The sequence below is a fragment of the Parasteatoda tepidariorum genome, chromosome 12, assembly GCF_982258835.1.
Source record: "Parasteatoda tepidariorum strain Cologne lab strain chromosome 12, Ptep-v5.0, whole genome shotgun sequence".
NCBI classification, from domain to species: domain Eukaryota; kingdom Metazoa; phylum Arthropoda; class Arachnida; order Araneae; family Theridiidae; genus Parasteatoda; species Parasteatoda tepidariorum.
Window position 1 is genome coordinate 52,205,338 of NC_141766.1, and position 19,866 is coordinate 52,225,203.

Consider the following 19,866-nt stretch of genomic DNA (forward strand, 5'->3'; position numbering starts at 1 on the left):
GAATAGTGTGAGTTTTATAGTTTAAGAAGGTATTCATGCTATCTTTCATATAAGGCAATTTTTTTGTTTTGATTGAATAATTGTCAAATTTTGTGCAATCAGTTATAATGTTATCAGTTTCAGATCTGCGAAGGACGAGCCATTGTTTTATGATTTTTACCATCATATAAATAATCCATTTTATCTTCCAGCTGGTTATACTATAGTAAATAATAGTTTGTAAAAAGAAACTTCACATTTATGGATTATTTTATCGATTAGATTAATAAATTTTTTATTCATATTTTTTTAAATATCATAACATAAACTCTGAAGGACATATCAAGTATTTATGTGTTTTTTTTCTTCTGATTTTTAACAGACGTCTTGATTTTTAAGTAATCTGATAATCCTGTTGTTTTATAAATTTAATGTTATTTTTTCTCTTCAAATCATGAAAATATCAAGCCATTTCACATTACTGCAAGAATCATATCTCAAAGCACTTAATGCATTATAAGTGTCGCAAAAAAAACTATAGATATGGATGTTACAGCTTTTAATTTATGTGCTGTTATTTTTGAAAGCAGAAAGAGTCTATTTAGAAAGTGGTTCAAGTTCGAGACTTTTTAAGGGTTATGCTTAACTTTTAATGAGATTGAAAATATTAGCCAACTTAAATCAATTCGAGAGATGTTTTAATACTGTAATTCAATGGTACATTAAAATTCAACAATCGTAATTAAAATCGTTAAAGTATAAACAAATAAACGACTTTTTACATCCAAATAGACTTATTACACGTTCAAAATTAACGGCTCATATCTATGAGAAGCATATAGCATGTGGGCTACCAATGCGACGAAGAATCAGGCTCTATTCCAGATGAAGACTGGAAATCTATCCGGTTTCAGATCGAGGGGTGCCAACTTGTCCAATGGTTGTCATTGCTTCCACCATATCGTTTGTCTTGAAATTGTGAACCAAAGAATACAGAAAGAAAAAGAAGTCCAGCTCTTCGAATACGTAACTAACGCTGAGAACTGTTCGGTGTGATTGCTGTGCTAGGAAAACAACTTACAGGGTAAGCAACATACTCAAATTTAGCAGAGAATTATATCTATAAAGTTCCAGCGCATGTGCGTAATAAGTGATTGTCAGGAGGTACGTCACCTGAGAACCGCTAGTTGGACGACTCTACGTGAATGGTTGGGTATTCTGCCTCCCGCACCAAAAGTTCATTCTTTTTTCTCCTTGTTAAAATATGTTAGCAGATGTAATCAACATCGATGATATAAATGTATTCTTAGGGTAAAATCTTAATTGATAGTACAGTACTGTTCATCAATAGTGTGAAAATGCTAATCAAACCAATAATAAATAAAAAGAAAAAACCTTTCTTTTCCCCAACAACCGTAGTGGTTTGGGAGAGAGGAGATTGCAAACCCGTTTCAAGAACTTCTGCTGCTGTGCCTGTTTTTTTCCCGTTTTCGCAGCAACCACACCAAACTTTGGGGGACTTATTAACATTATGTTTATTGTAACTAGCCTTCTTTCTCTGTATATATTCTTTGAATTAATGCACAAGATCCCACTGGCCGAGTAATTGACTGTTACTTGGGTGCTTCCTATGTGTAGCATATTTAAAACGAAGAAGTAAATTTGTCTCATTTCTATCAGCAATTTATTACAAACACATACGTTTGAAAAGAGTGAATCAATTTAGTAAGTACTGATGATATCAACAATAAGTCTGCAACAGAAAAGGCTAAAATTTGAAATCCAAAAGTAGTGTGCCTTAAATAGTTTCTCCGAATTGAGATTTAATTTAAGAAATTCAATTTTTGAACTGAAGTCATTCGTTAAGTTTCGTTTCCTTTTGTTCTCTTAAAAAAATTGCATACAATTGGGATTATTGATTGTTCTTTTTATAAGCAGATAACAAAAAAATAACAGAAACCATATGTTCTCATGCAACATATGGTTCAGTAATTTGTTTCTGTAAATTTTACCGAATGCAACAAAAAACTTTTATAAGTGACTATTTTTATTTGATTAGAGATATTTTGAAGCTGTCTGGAGAATGCATTAGTAAAATATGAATGTACGATTTCCCGCAGGAAATTTTTTTCAACACTTGACCCTGTAGAAAATCTGAAAGAAAGAGAAATAAAATAAGGAAAAGCATTTAGATGTTTTCTTTGACGTAATTTAATATTAGCAAGCTCGTTTTAAAAATAAATCTCGAAAAAATGTAAAAGTAATAAACTTCGGAAATTAAAATTTGCCACTTTCTATTTCTTGTAGAGTTATGAAAGTATTCTTTTATAACAGTGTTTAATAAAAATAAATGAAAGCTTAATGGTAATTTTTATAACAGTAACTTTCATAAATTGCTGGAGATTTTGATCGGAACAGTTTATGTATTTGTGTTTGTTAAGATAAATAAAAGGACATAAGTTTTCCTTAAAATAATTCCCAATACCAAACGAAAAAAATGAGGCTTTTCAAAATTATTTATTTCTTATTCATTACTCTCTTAGCTATTATTATGATATTTTTTTCAAAAAGAAAAGTAATATTGTTAGAGAGATTAGATGGTGTAAATTGAGAGTATTATACCACGTGGATAATTTGCAATTTTTTTCAACTCGTAAGGGAAATTTTAGCTTTTGAAATTGAATATAAATAAAAAAATACTGTTTGAATTATTTGATGTATAACACTTACAGTTATTTCTGTAAGCTTAGATCAACGGAAAAATGCATGGAACTTCTTATGTATGAGCAGATCTCAACAGGTGGGAACGTACAAAATACTAAACTTGAAGCTATAACAACAATTAAGTTTAAATTAATTGAGAGTGAAAATTTTGAATCAATTTATATTTCTGTCTAGCTATAGGGGTTAACGTAAACTAACGCAAAAGGCATTCTATATAGTCATAAAATGTTATTATTTCTTTCCAAATGGGCTGATTTTGAGCATTCATGATGATAACTGATCCCATGTAACAAAAATTATTATTTCTTTGAAAATAATTTTTAGAAATTTTTAGGAAAAAAATAAGAGCACAAAGTTTAAAAAAAGATGGTTATATGATATTATCCTTATCAAATGACAGCTATTTTTTCTATTTATGTCATTGTACAAAAGATTTTAGAAAGAGCAATTAATTGCTTTAATGCATGGTTAAAAGAGTAACATACCCGCAAATATATATATATATATATATATATATATATATATATATATATATATATATATATATATATATATATATATATATATATATATATATATATATATATATATATATATATATATATTTATATTATTATTATATATATATATATTTATATAAAAATAGGTACTTTAAACTTATTTATCCATCCTTAAACTAATTTTTCAAGTACTATATACAAATAGAAAGTTTTTCGCATAAGTTTTGAACAAAAAGTGCATGTGACATAAATATCAAAAAGAGCCTAAAATTATCTGCGGCTAACATTATTGTTCCCACTTTATATGAAGAGCTCATATATTATTTTCTCTCAACGTTTCAGAAGAACAATTACTGTTTTTTGTGCCTTATTGTATTCATAAATTTAAATGTCACAAATGTAATAAAGTTATTTACTTTTTTCTTACAAAAAATAGTTATGCTTGGGCTTGGTGCTCTCAGCTTATGTAGTTTTATATTACAAAGACGCAAACAAAAGTAATCTATAAAAATCATTTTTTTTTAATGAAGTCAACTAATATAACAACGATCGATTTTCAAAATCATAGGTGTTAATTCCATTAATTCTGAAGCAAATACAAAACTAAAAATTAAATATAACTGAATAAAAGATTTCTATTTCATGCTCTAAGGTATCACGATAAATTTACCGAACATAACCCCATTTACCAAATTTTATAACTTATCTTAAAATCATATGTTGTTGTTAATTTTACCAAAATCATAAGCTAAACGTTCCAGTAAAAATTACAGAGTGTTTTGGTGTTTTCATAGAGTCAGAAACACGATAAATTTTATTGCGTTCTGATAGTTTTGACCATATTTTTTTCTCAGCATAGGCTTCTCCCAACGCAACTTCTCCCAACTCTTCTACTTTTATCCAAAATATGTGCCCATTTTTGGATAAAATTTTATTATTATGCATTTTTATTAGTATATTATAATTTTTATTGTTGAATGGTGCTTTAGAAGGGAAATGGGAACTGAAGTATAAAGAAATAAAGCTTTAAAATTGCGAGAAAATGCAGAAGAATACGAAAGTTATAAATAAATTAAAATTTAAGAGAAAAATTCACCCAAGATTTCATCCATTGCTATAATTTTTTCTGCCTTAAAATCCCCCCCCCCCCCAACTAATAATAATTAAGAGAAAGAATTCTAAATCAAAATGTATTAAACATAGGAAGGTGGTTCCCAAAAAATGAGGGACATTGAAAGGGTCAATTAATCTAAAAACTAAAAGACATTGCCCTTTTTCTCATGCAGCGTAGTGTATTTACTCTTATGCATATTTGCCAATAATAAAAATTCTAAGAATTTATAATATTAGTTTTATATTATTGATTTATAAAAAAGTAAATATTCTAAGGCTATCTTCAAAAAAGTAAATATTATAAGGATGACGTGTCAGCTTTGATTGTCACGTTTTTTCCAATTTTTTACTAATTTTTCTTCAATGTCTCATTTGTTTAATTCCTCTTCGTTTCTTTACTGCTAAGCGCATTTTTCCATTTGGATGTTTTAATCTTTTTAATCTTTTTTAATTTTTATTTTTGCATTAATATTTTGATTTCTTTTCATAATTATTCTAAAGGTATTTCATTCATGCATTTACTGGTATAGATGCAATTGCAAACAGACTAAACTTATCAAGAAAACAGATAAAAGCTTATCACGATATATTAATATACTCGTATTAAGGAAGTGTATATTTATTTTTCAATTTATGACTAGCCCAACAAGAATCTTCAGATTAAAGGGAGTTCGCCAGCGTTGTTTGGCCATTCTATATCTAAGAACTATCGACTATTTTTTCTATGAAACTATCTTTGGATTAGCGAGTTTCATGAGTGGAAGTATAAAATTGTCTGAATTGGGAAATTAGTATTGGGGTTGCGAAATAATTTACTAGAGTGAAAATAACGACAAAGAATCCAGAGCAAAGATGGCTTATGTAATAGAGCATTCCAATGAGGTGAACCGAGTTCAAATCCCGGCAATAGCTGGTCGATACGAATTCCACATCCGGCTTGCACCGACCACAGTGCTGACGTGAAATATCCTCAGTGGTAGGCGGATCATGCGTTAGATTCCACCTTGCCGTCCAGCTTAACCTGGGATGTTCTCGTGGTCTTCCTTTCCAAGTGACACAAATATGGGTTAGTTACATAAAAAATTCCTCCACGAAGCCAATTTCTAACAATACTTGACCCAGGAGTTCCCTTATCTTCTGGATTGGGTTCAAAATTACAGCGCCTAACCTAATATTTGAACATTAGTAGTCCTAAACCAAAAAAATGGGTCGGCTGTTTAAGGACGGTTATAAAAAAATTACAAAAAAAATAAATGAATAAAAATTAATGAGAATATTAATGATAATAAAAATAAATAAATAAAAATTAGTGAAAATATTAACGAGAAGAAAAATTAATAATTAAATAAAATCGAAAATTTAAACTTTACTTTTGCATAAATTTTAAAACAGTTAACTTGATTCCCCGAAAAGTTACAAAATTAATAGCAGGACTCTTAAAATAATTGTGCTGCGACAAATATCATTGTAATAGTTCGAACTCCAAAGAATGTCATTGAAATAAATAAAAATGAACTTGAAACAATGGTTCATATAATATCATTTGTAACACATGGAACAGGACTCCAAACTATAAGGCAAAAACGTTATTATAAAACAAAAATACTTCATAAGATTTTAATATCATTTTTCATTTCTTTTTAAATTTTCTCTGCGTATCTCTGATAAGCTTTAAAAAATATTAGTTTCGCACCGTCATTTAATGTTTTATCGAGAATAAGCAGAGACATAATAATCAAACTAATTAGTTTGCTGGGGCTTATAGCATATCCAACAAGTAATTGTATCCCTCAGGATTCCAAAAGGTTTTTCTATAACATAAGGGGATTATTTTATTGAAGAAGAACTTATCATTGAAGAATCACAGAAATTATCACAGAAATTTTATTGAAGTTTCAATAAAATTTTAATAATTAGTGTTACAAAGAACGAAACAAAAGAAAAGATTGCCATATTATTTTAATATATATATATATATACGAGGGTTGTCCATAAAATAAGGTTCCCAATGAATTTTCACAATGAAAAACATGTTTATTGGCATTGAATAATACATGTTTGGAAAGTTTAGACTCCCCTCTTTTTTTCGACATAATCGCCGATAAGATCAATGCATTTTTACATGCAGTGTACCATGTTCTTTATGCCTGAGTCGTAGAAATCTGCCGCCGAGCCGCGAAGATAGCTTGAAACCTCTTTCTTCAGCTCTTCGTCGGTTGTGAAATGCGTCCCTCCCAAGTGTTTCTTTAATTCAGGGAAGAGATTGTAATCACTGGGGGCCAAGTCTGGGCTGTAAGGGGGGTGTGACAGTATTCCATCCAAATCTGTTGATGAGATCAGTTGTGACACGGGCGGTATGTGAACGAGCGTTGTCCTGATGGAGACACACTCCAATTGTGAGCATGCCTTATCTCTTGTTTTGAATCGCGCACCGAAGGTTCTTCAACGTCCGACAGTAGCGATCCGCATTAATTGTTGTGCCCGTAGGCAGGAATTCGCACAACAGCAACCCTTTCCTGTCCCAAAAGTCATTCGCCATCAGAATTTGCTTAAACTTCTTCGGCTTCGGCGAGCCTGGATGTTTCGACTGACAGGATTGTTCTTTTGTTTCCGGTGTCATGTAGTGAACCCAGGTCTCGTCCCCAGTGAACAACAGAGTCAAAAAATTCCTCGTCATCGGTTTCGTAGGCATGGAGAAATTCGCGGACTGCTTCCACACGTTGCCGTTTGTTGCCATCCGTCAGAATTATCGGGACCCACCTTCCACAAACCTTGGCATATCCTAAGCAGTCTCTCAAAATGTTGCGAATGCAGGACTTACTGACATCAGGGATCATCTCGCTGAGGTCCCAAACAGTCACCATCCGATCTTTCAGCATTGCTTCTTCCACTTTCGCAATCGCTTCGTCTGAAAACGATGACCGGCCAGAATGTTGTTCGTCATGGAAGTCTGTACGTCCATCTTTGAATTCTCTGCTCCATATGCGCACATGTTGCACACTCATACACTTTTCCCCGTGAGCTTCACACAGTTGGGAATGAATGTCCACCGGAGGAACGCTTTTTGCACACAAAAACAAATCACAGAGCGTAATTCACACCTGGCGGGCGAAACAAATAGAAGCTCCATCTTTCACGGCTACCAAGACAAGGATTAACGTTGTAGATAGCTCGCCGGGGCGGGAACTGGGGGAAAGGGAGCCAAGTTACACGCCAGTCCCACCCAACCCCGCTTAACAGCGTTCCTAACGTCCGCAGCTCCTTGGGAACCTTATTTTATGGACAACCCTCGTATATATATATATATATATATATATATATATATATATATATATATATATATATATATATATATATATATATATATATATATATATATATATATATATATATATATATATATATATATATATATATATATATATATATATATATATATGAAAAGTCTCTAGTATTTTGCACTCTGCAAACGGTGACCCTATTCCATTAGAATACGAAACAACCATTCACGAATTAATAGAGCAGCATCCACAAGGCTCCAATGTCCGCTTAAGCTTTATTTTTATGATTTAGAAACTATGTAAGTTGTAAATGGTTACAAAACAGTATCGTCTTGCATTCATGGTTTTGTAACTGCAAAGTTGTAAATAGTTTCAAAACCGTATCGTTTTGTTTTCATGGTTTTGTAACTGTAAAAGTTGTAAATAGTTTCAAAATCGTAAAGGTAAAGAAAAAGTTCTAACCATAAATTTTATGGTTTATGGGATATCCAGACTCCTTCCGATAATTTTACCGTAATTTTAGAATAAGTCTTTTCTACAGATATTCTAAAACTATATATTAAAGGCGGTATTTACCAAATACTTTGCATAATTATATAAGTAAAAGTTTAAAAACTAGTATTTCATATTCAAAAGAAGTAAATATTTTCTACACCTAAAATATTATATTAAATGATAATATCATATTCACTTTGTACGATATTTTATAATTTAGATATTATTTCAGTGTTTGCAATAATGTAAGTTTTATTTTAAAAATTCAGCTTTAAAATTCTAAAATCATTGTCTGTGGTATTGCTTTTGAAAAGTCAGAAAATCAAAGAAAAAATTAAACTAAGTTAAAAATTGGTAAGAATTCCTCCTCTAACTTTTAGTTAAATGTGAATACCAGAAAATAAATCATAAGTCTAATTTAGAAATACATTTTGCACCCGTTCAGAAATCATGTAATTAAGCACGGATTTAGCTTTTTAAGAAAGAATCAGAAATGATACATCAGAAATGACATACAAATTCCAGAATAATTCAAATGTGAATGAATAAAATTACTAAGTGAATATTTATATTAAATGATAATATCATATTCATTTTGTACGATATTCTATAATTTCTATTTTATTTCATTCCTTAAAATCTAAAATCATTATTTTAATTGCATTTAAGAAGCCTTTAAACCAAAAAAAAAATCATTTGAAGTTTAAAATTGGAATGAATTCTTTCTTTAACTCCTAATTTTAGTTAAATATGAATACCAGAAAAGAAACATTAGTCTAATTTGGAAATACAATTTACACCTGTTCAAAAATCATGTAATTGAGCACAAATGTAACTTTTAAATCATATCAAATGCAGAAAAAATTACATAAAAATTGAAGAAATAATAAAAGGTGTATGAATAGTATCCCTAGGCGAATATTTATATTAAATGATATATTCATTTTGTACTATATTCTGTAATTCAGATAATATTTCAATGTTTGCAATAATTTAAATTTTATTATAAAGACTCAGTTTTCAAAATCTAAAATCTTTTTTTTGCATTTGAAGAGCTTTAATACTAAATAAAAAATCATTTGAAATTTAAAATTGTTTAGAATTCCTTCTCCAACTTCTAATTTTAGTTAAGTTTGAATACCAAAATAGAAATCATTAGTCAAATTAGGAAATATATTCCGTTGAGAAATCAAGCACAAAAACAGAGATTTAACTTTTTAAATCCCTTCAAACGATCCAAAAACCACATTTTGTAATCAATAAGGTGTTGAAATGATTAGTTTTAGTCATTAAAAAAGAATTAGAGTCAGAAAAGTGGAAGAGCTTCGAATCGAGAAACACAAATATTCGTTAAATATCATTTAAATTCAAAAGTCAAAATTTTGATTGAATTTTCTCTTATCTTATCCAAATAAAGAAACAGAGAAATTAATTTAATGTCGAGGGTTCGAATATTTTCGAAGATCATTAAATGAATTTGAAGTTAAAACTCTTGAGTCCATTTTCTTGTCATTTTATTTCCAATCTTACCATTGTTTAAATATTTCCGACTTTGATCATTGCTATTAAGCTCAGTTAATTGTATTCATAACAACTTTTGTTTAATGAATAAAGAAAACAATGAGAATTTCAAGAGGTAAATTTCAAAGTGTTTATTGAGGACAAAATATTTGAATTCACTTGTTTGAACGAATTACATCATTCGTAGAAAATTTCTTGTCATGTATTTAACAAGGGTTTTTGCATCAATTTTTTTAAAAAAAAAGAAATATATATTTTTTGATTGTTAATGTCTGTGTTTATATATAAAATATATAAAAATGATTAAAAAAAGGATAATTCAAAAGCCGCAAATGTGGCAAGGTACAAAAAAAAGCAATATATATATATATATATATATATATATATATATATATATATATATATATATATATATATATATATATATATATATATATATATATATATATATATATATATATATACATATATATATACATATATATATATATATATATATATATATATATATATATATATATACATATATATATATATATATATATATATATATATATATATATATATATATATATATATACATATATATATATATATATATATATATCTTATAGAACTATAAGAACTATATATAAAACTACAAAAATAAAAAAACTCCTCTTCTTATAAACTATAAGAAAAAGAAAATAAATTTAAGTGACAACAGTATTTCCCCCCCCCTTTTTTTTTAAAAAAAAGAATAACAAAACAAGCGACAAATACAAGTTTTCAAACTTTAATTGCGCTTGAATTCCAGTAAAATTCAAATGCGTTTGAACGTTTTTTAAACTTGTTTCAATCTTACTTCAGAAACTATTTATCAAATTACTATATGGTTTTAGATAACTGCATAAGCAACAAAAATTCATTTTCTTACCATTTTGAGGCCATTGCTCTTGTAGGTCTATATCATTTAAGAAAAAATATCGGTTTGCTTTCCAAAAAAAATTATTTTTCTGAAAACTATCAAAAACACAAAACATACTTCACAGTATCTGTAGATTATGCCATCGAAGTAATCTGCAGCTTATAATCAACTCGATGTAGCACAAGCACGGAAGAGGATTGCAAGCGGAACTTATTGCGTTGCTTGTGTTTAAGAATCTAAATCCGCATGACATTTCTTATTAGGTCACCTTCAATCATTCGTTTCAATCTTTCGTTCAATCACTCGTTCAATCTTTTGCGGAGATGAGGAAGATCTTATATCACAAATTGTTGTCACTCAAGCAGACATCAAAAGCACACTGGGTAACTTTGAACACGTCTGGTAATCCTTTTTTACATCGTGTAATGGTGTCAGCAGATGCTATTTTAAGCAACTATAGAGATAATTAGTGAAATAAATATTTTTATGTATTAAGCTAGTTAGTATTATCGTTTATAATTCTTTCCAGCAAAAAGTTGAAACTTGCATGGGTTTTCTTGTGATTTTTAAGTAGTTTGAGACCCCTTTGTTCACTGGTAAGTTAACCGACTTAAGTGTAATTATTCAATATAGCTTATTTGCTTAAGCATTTTTGTAAACTTCATATAGTTAATATTTTTCACTTAACTGAATAATATGCTATATCATGTTCATAGAAACATTATTTGACTTCTCTGACCTTGCTTCGTGAGAAAAATATATTATAAAGTAAACAACGTACACACATCAGATAATAAAATACTGTATCCGACTTGCAAATCATGATATGCTTCAAATAAATAATGTAACATTTGATACGTTCATTCAGGTTCTACCATTCATGTCTTTGTTTCCAATTTAAATTCTTAGCTATATATATATATATATATATATATATATATATATATATATATATATATATATATATAAATAACAAAATAAATAAATACAAGAAAACACGAAGAAAGTTAAGAAAAACAATTAGTTTCATTTATTGCGCATAAGCTGCATGTAAACAGAACTAATTAGATAAGTTCAAAAAGAAAATAAAACAAGGGAAAATTATAGACATATGCAAAAGGGGGGGGGGAATAATTAATGAAAATAATAAAAACAACTGATTAAAAAAAAAAGGATGAAAATTTTAAAAAAAAATCGGAAAATAAAAGATATAATCTTTTCATCAGAACACACGATTATATCCGCAAAAAAGAGTGCTATCTGATATTGTATCAACATAGCCAAAGCAAAATATATTAATACATTTGTGTGAGGATCACTCAAAAAAATTTTTTTACAAAAATTACAACAAATAAAATAGAACACAATAAGTAAAAATAACACGTAAAGACAGAAACAAAAATTGCGGATATAATCGTGTGGGCTGATGAAAAGATTATATCTTTAATTTTCCGTTTTTTTTAAAAATTTAGTCCTTTTTTTTTCTTTTTTTTTAATCAGTTGTTTGTTATTTTGTTCATTAATTATTATTTCCCCCCTTTTGCATATGTCTATAATTTTCCTTTGTTTTATCTTCTTTTTGAACTTATATATACAGGGTGTCTCAGTTAAGCGTTTCAGAACTTCTAAGAGGGGTAGGGGCATTCTGACGACTCGAAATCATATAGCAATGTGGGGTCGGAAATGCTTTCCTGAAGCGGTGACGTACACAGAAGCACCACTAAGAAAAGACGTTCTAACATTCTGCAATACTCCAGGCATATCTCGCAGGCAGCTACTGCGATTCTTGAAACCAGAATTATCAACCGGTGTGTCATAAACCAGTGTTTTCATATGACTCCAGAAATCAAGACATGATAGGTCGGGTGATCGAGGAGGCCATATAATTTTTTCAATGTATTATTATAGCGATTTTTCACTTACGGTCTCTTTTCTTTATGGTGCTTCTTCGTACGTCACCGCTTCAGGAAAGCATTTCCGACCCCACATTGCTACATGATTTCGAGTCGTCAGGATGCCCCCTACCTCTCTTAGAAGTTCTGAAACGCTTAACTGAGACACCCTGTATATATATATATATATATATATATATATATATATATATATATATATATATATATATATATATATATATATATATATATATAAAAAATATTTTTTATACCAGGTATTATAGTAGTATATTATAACAATTAGACCAAATTATTAGACGTACTGTGGTTTTTTAATAATTTAACGTTTTGCACTAGTTTATATGCACTACTTTTATACGTAAATATACATGTAATGGGTGTTTATTAATGAGATTTTTTATATACTCCCTATTTGTATTTATTTTTAACGTATTGTATTACAATGTTAACCAATTGATGCATGGACACAAACTATTTATATATAATATTTCTGGAATGCAAGAAAAAATCAACTTTTTTGAGAACTTCGTTGTTAGTTTAAAAATGTCGTATTGTCTTACTAATAGGAACGAAAGTTAGCTTCGAACACAAGTGAAGTACAATTGGTCGAAATAATTTAATTTAAAAGCATTCAAACGTGATGCTGGATTTTTCGATCATACCATAATTGGAATTCAAATAAGTTGAATTGAAGAAGAGAGAGAATATATATATATTCACAAAGTTTGCCATCGAATTAAATTAAAAAGAATTTCGAATTGAATCTCACCGAGAAAATTTTATTTTTTATTTGTGATAAAGTATCCAGCTAAATAAAATTGATCTTATTAGTAAAATTCTTGATAAAGTATGTATTCAAATTTTGTTTGAGATTATAAATTAAATGAACTATGCCCACCTAAGATAAAGGTATACAACTTTTTATTCCGTACTAATATATATAATTAAATCTTACTTCGAACAACAAAACTTTAACAGTTTAAAAAAAATGTTTGAAGTTCATTGGAAACTTTTTTAAATCGTAAACCTATTATATGATTTTTTTTTTTTTTTTTATAAAAATAATTTCTAGATTTTAGCACAAAAATGCATTTAAATTCAAATGGAATGCTACAATTAATGAAATAATAGTTTCTTTCATACCCAGTTTATTATTTTTTTAAATTTGTTTTTATTTATATATTAAAAAAAACTAGGAAATGAGTTAGAAACGGATACTTGAAACCTTATTTTTTAAATTAGTATAGCACTTTTTTCGTCAACCTATGACTACACAGATTGGAGTAATGACCCTATTGAAAGAGGAATGAGCCGAAATATTGTCATAGAGTTGAGGGATTAGAATGCCTTCATACATATTCAAGTTTTCGTTTCAAATCACAGAAACAAAGCTCAGACCATGAAAAACACACAACACTATGATGCTTAAGTTAGGTATTCGGATATTTTTGGACAAGTTGAGTATACTATCTTTCTTTGTACAGGGACATTAAAAACTTGGTGATAATAACGATGATCTTCAAAAACACCTTAAAAAAGAACTCCAATAGTAAGCCACACTATCATTATTAAGAATTTTGTTTCCTATACAAAGGATTGCGTAACTGTGATATAAAACGAAACGGTCTTAAATGAACTTCAACGTTTAAAAATGTTTTTCTGATTTGTTGTATTTGCAATAAAAAATCTATCTGCTACAAAATAAACAGAAACATTTTAAAAAATGTATTAAATTTAAAGTATATTTTCTTGTTCTTGTTGAGATTATATGTTGTACCATCACGTTAGAACAGATTTTACAATTAATTCACTCAACTAAATATTACAAATAAACTATATATCTAAACATTAGGCTATACACTTATTGCCTAATTTAAACTAACGTGCGTACAAAGTGTTAAGAAAATAACAATCCAAATTCCAAAATTGTGAAAAAAAATCATTGTGAATGGAGTGGTTTAGTACGAAATACAGGTTGTAACGCGAGGAATTTATCACTGCGTGCCTTTCGTGCTCCATAATTACCAAGTTTGAGTGCGTAGAATGAAAACCCCGCTGATGGAGATCTGCAGATCATAAGTTCTACCCTGTGAGCAGACAAAGCAATCGGCGTGTATTTACAACAATGTGCACGTTAAATCTGTCACGACAAAAAGTCTCTTAGTTTGTAGTGGTTTGAATAGTTGGGTACCAGATCAGACACCATTCACGTTATCTGACCAGGGTTAAAATTACGATGCATTTCCACCATGGTTTTTGAAAGATAGAGCCCTAAAAAGGGTGTTAATTGCTTGGTCATGGTTGAGTGATATGTTCGTATACTGAAATATGATGCCGTTGTTACAGTCGGCGCACACTATTAATAAAAATTCTACTTTGTTTATATTTTAATGACCTTTGTAACCACAAATATTATCTTGAGGCTATTCGAACTTCTTTCAAACATGCGTAATAGTCGTACATTATTCATCAAAACACAAAGACGGTTAGTTTTCAAATTCAGTAATTTTTCCCTATAGCCATACAATTCAATATGTGGCATCAATTTGAGGCAGCTATCTCTTGCACTAACAATATTTTATTATTTCATTATTTTCTAGTGATTTTTCCCTATAAGCATTAATGTTAGATTAGTTAATTTGAGCGCGCAAAATTATTAAGGAACCAATTTTAGTCAAATGCTTTTGCTTACTTGATATTCTGGTATAGGGGGTTTGAATAAGTGAAGGTAGTTGTTTAACAATCGATGCATGTTTCGAGAAAAAAGTTTTTTGATTCGAAAATATTGTCAAACTGTAAATCTATTATGTAACGCACAATTCATTGCCGTAAAAAAAATCATGCACATACTTATGCTAATTTATTTTTAAATAATGTTACTTACTTCTTTTCACAAGATTAAATGTGATAAAGTCGTGGCCCATTGAATTTCCAGCAATACAAGTATATACACCATAATCTGCTTCCACCACATTTCTAATCGTTAGTGTACTTGACCACTGGTTTTGAGTATTTAAGTTCTGTTTTAAACTATATTTCATAGAATCCAAATGAACGGAATTTATAGTAGATCCATTGAACGACCAAGTAAAGGTCACCTCTGGATAACCTTCAGCAAAACATGATATTTCACCATATTCTCTTTCTCCTGTGGCAACTTTTCGGTGAAGTAAATTTTTCAGAATGATAGGTCTATCTATGGATAAAAAGAAAAAAACTGATTCAGATATGATTGCAATTGTTTTAAAGTTAAGAAAGTTATTTCATCAGATTGATTTTTACTGCTACGTAATTACAAAAAAAACACACGTGTTTATATGAAAGAGTTGCACTCATGTAGTTTTTTTTAAATTTCATATCAGTATAATATAGTTATAAATTAAATCTAATTTATTATAAATAAAACTAATAAATTTAATGAAATAATTTAAGCTTACTAACGCTTGAAATCTGGGAAGCCTCCAAGTATTTTGAATTAAATTACTGCTGCTTAATTTCGGAAATTCTTAAGTCTACTGCATAATGGAAGCTATAAAATCTTTCATTATTACACAGTAAATTTACTTTATTATACAACACATAACCACACTAAACACAAAAGTTAAAACTTTAAATATAATCCTTACTTTTATAGAATACTAAGCTCCGTTACAATGAGAGAAGTAAATATGTGAAATATGGCGGACCTGATTAAATTTTGAGATCTTAAAGAACCAAAATTTTTGGAAAAGGCTTAGTTTTAATCCTGTAAGAAAATTCCTGCTAGATATTTTTATAAGTATTTAAAAGACGCTCTTATACGAATTTCTATATTATTTCGTTTTTGTTTGCACAATGATATGAAAATAGGGAAAGGTATTAACGAAATACATGGAAAGAGCAACACTTTATTCTGGACATTTTGTGCATTCTGAGTAGTTTGGAAATTATTTTATGACTGCCTTAATTAAACTTTATTATTAATAAGGAGTCTTTAGTTTATGAGGAATTCTTAATTAAATTTAACATTTTACTTATATGCAAGTAATTTAATATAATTCTATAAAAAAAATAGTTCATATCATTTTTGAGTTGAAATATTTAATTTCCTGGAAAAAAAAATTCTGGTAAATTGAAGTTGATACATATTCATAAAAACAAATATTCCATAAATAAGATAAATATAAATCTAAGAAAAACAGGAAATAAAAATAAATGGAAGCGATAAATAAAGGTCATTATTGCCTCTTGTTTGTAGCACCCAGTGCAACATGGAGTCAAGTGCCACTAAATAAAATGTTTTAAACCAAAAATTATAGTTAGGGTATTCTCTGTGGTACATGGTCCCACTGGTTGAGAAATGTAGTTTTCAGGGCTGGAATATTTCCCCAAGAAGGATTAGCAATTGCAAATGCTTTCTTAAGAATATCTCAACCATACCCTATAATTTTGGAGTTGGAGATCTGACTGGTCAATCATAAAACGAGAATTTTCATTTTCCATAATAACGATAACAAGATGAGTTCAAAGTATCCGTCCTTTGTGATGATTTAAAGAGAAAATAAGGACAATAGCGCCTCAAAAAAAGAGGAGAATATGTGATCCAAAATATTTCTATGCCCAGACCAGCCATATGGGCTCATTCAAGCACATGTATTGGTGGCTGATATACAATATGTCGCTTTGAATGCGGCTCTTGATCGAATGAGGCCCAACCTACATGGCATGTCATAAAAAATAAAAAAAAAAATCCGAGCAAGCAATTTTTAATAGAACTTTATAAAAGATAAATAGATTAACAAAATAAAAAAAATAATAATAGACTTTAATTAATAATGTCAATGTCGGATTCCAGTGAAATTTTATATAGCTTATATTTTTGATGGGAAGAACAAAATGAAGGGATGGGAGCGGCAAAATTTTATCTATTGGATTGTAGCATATAGATAGTGTTTACACTAATATTATATTGAATAATATGGTTCATGTTCTAAATAATTTAGAGAATGTAAGAACATGGTAATATAAAACCAACTTGCTATTTAAAATCTCTTTAAATGATATTTTTCTCTGAAACTGTATTTGAAACTGTATTTTATTTAAGATTTAATTTAACGAATTTTTTTTACCAATCGCATATTTAAACAAATATGATTAACGCTATCGTCATTTATGTTAGTTTTAGAAAATAAAAGCAAATGACATATTATTCTGTATCATAAACTATTGACTGAGAAATTTTTTGTTCAAAAAGTATTTTAGAAATCATTCGTTGTGCACATACTTCAAAAATACCTTCAAACAGTTCAGAAGTAAAAATTTAAACGGAGAAAAATGTATATTCAGGTTTAAAGCAAAAAAAAAAATATTGAAAAACTATTGGTAATATGTCAGAAAAATGATATTTTTAAACTCATCATGCATTTGTAAATATACAAGCTTGTTAAAAATGTAAAATCAATCTAAAAAGTTAACAATATGGATTAAACTTTAAAAAAACACATAATTTTATTGCATAACATCTTAAAATATTTTAATGACAGATATTTTTTATAAATTTTATGTCCTGAATGTAAATACTCTTCATGCTTTTTGATGTTTATGAATAAAATAAATCTAGTATGCTATATAGTAATTTTATTAAGAATCTTCAAAGTTAAAATTACGATAACAAAACTAAACATTTTTGTTATTATAAATAAGCAATCTTAAATAAGTAATACATGCATTGGTATTAATATCACACAGTTTATTAACATTTAATTCAAGGAAAATAATTTATATCACTACCCAAATGTGTTATTTTATAGGAACAAACTGACATATTTTACAAAATAAATTTTTAAACTTATATAAAGTTCATATATTTAAAACTGTAACTAAAGTTAAAAGCGTTATAAAAATTTCGTATAACTCTTTTTTTTCTTTAATAAGTCACATAACAGAAGCTTTAGACATTCACATTACGAACCTAAAGTTTCTTTTCATCTTGTACTTTGCTACAAACTCTCGAAAAATTGTGTGTTACTAATGAAAGAGCGGTCGTTTATAAAAGGAAGCAGAGACGATGATTTTCCTCTCATAACTCAAAAGTAAGAGAAATAAAAGGGCGTCCTTAAGACGGAAAACACGAAATGTCATCCCTCCCCCAGATCATAGAAATGAAAATCGTGAAAGGAAGAGACAACATATTTCTCTTGAGTTTTCTTGTTCCATTCAGGAGTTTGTGTCCACTGGAGGAAATGCAATTGTGCAGTTGCGGCCATCTTTTTTAATGGTTGTTCTAATTAAGAAGAAGAATTCCGAAGAATTTTTTCTTCTTATTCTTCGACTTCTCTCTTTGGACGGCAATTGATCAAATGGCTTTTCGTTGCCAATTATTCAGTCATCACTTTTAATTTCGTAGATTTAAGAGTCTTTTTAAAAACTACTTAAATCTTGGCTTGTAATTAAATGTAAAAGTTTATTTTATTTAAGAGTTCTTTTTCACGTAAATAGAATGATAAGTGTGTTTATTGAATTATATTGCACCTGTCTTTTTGAATGAGTGCAAAAGCAGGCACCAATCAATGACTTTTTCATTAAATTATCTTAGACTATCAGATTTATAATTATTCATTGCATCAGAGGTTGAAATTATTCAAAGTACATCTCTTTGAGTTTTTTTCTTAATATCATAGAAGAATTATTGGAACAATTGTACTAGTTTAGTCAGAACTTGGTCAGTCTATTACATTTTTTTGCTGCCAAATATTCAGTTATCACTATTAATTTCACAGATTTAAGAGTCTTTTTAAAAACTACTTAAATCTTGACTTGTAATTAAATGTAAAAGTTTATTTTATTTAAGAGTTCTTTTTGACATAAATAGAATGATAAGTGTGTTTATTGAATTATATTGCACCTGTCTTTTTGAATGAGTGCAAAAGCAGGCACCAATCAATGACTTTTTCATTAAATTATCTTAGACTATCAGATTTATATTTATTCATTGCATCAGAGGTTGAAATTATTCAAAGTACGTCTCTTTGAGTTTTTTTTTTTTAATATCATAGAAGAATTATTGGAACAATTGTACTAGTTTAGTCAGAACTTGGTCAGCCTATTACATTTTTTTGCTGCCAAATATTCAGTAATTTTTTTAATTTCGCAGATATAAGAGTCTTTTTAAAAACTACTTAAATCTTGAGTTGTAATTAAATGCAAAAGTTTATTTTATTTAAGAGTTCTTTTTGACATAAATAGAATGATAAGTGTGTTTATTGAATTATATTGCACCTGTCTTTTTGAGTGAGTGCAAAAGTAGGCAACAATCAATGACTTTTTCATTAAATTATCTTAGACTATTAGATTTATATTTATTCATTGCATCAGAGATTGAAACTAATTTTCTTTGAGTCTTCTTATATCATAGAAGAGTTATTAGAACAATTGTACTAGTTTAGTCAGAACTT

At 28.6% G+C, this 19,866-nt stretch overlaps 1 protein-coding gene across 1 annotated transcript in view; it reads right to left on the reverse strand.

The window, feature by feature from the left end:
- The window catches only part of LOC107452704 (adhesion molecule nephrin-like), a 435,364-nt gene that overhangs the window by 83,077 nt on the left and 332,421 nt on the right, over positions 1–19,866 (reverse strand). Inside the window, exon 16 of the mRNA XM_071188109.1 lies at positions 15,318–15,629. Within this exon, the coding sequence (XP_071044210.1) occupies positions 15,318–15,629 (312 nt within the window). The remainder of the gene's footprint in view (positions 1–15,317; positions 15,630–19,866) is intronic.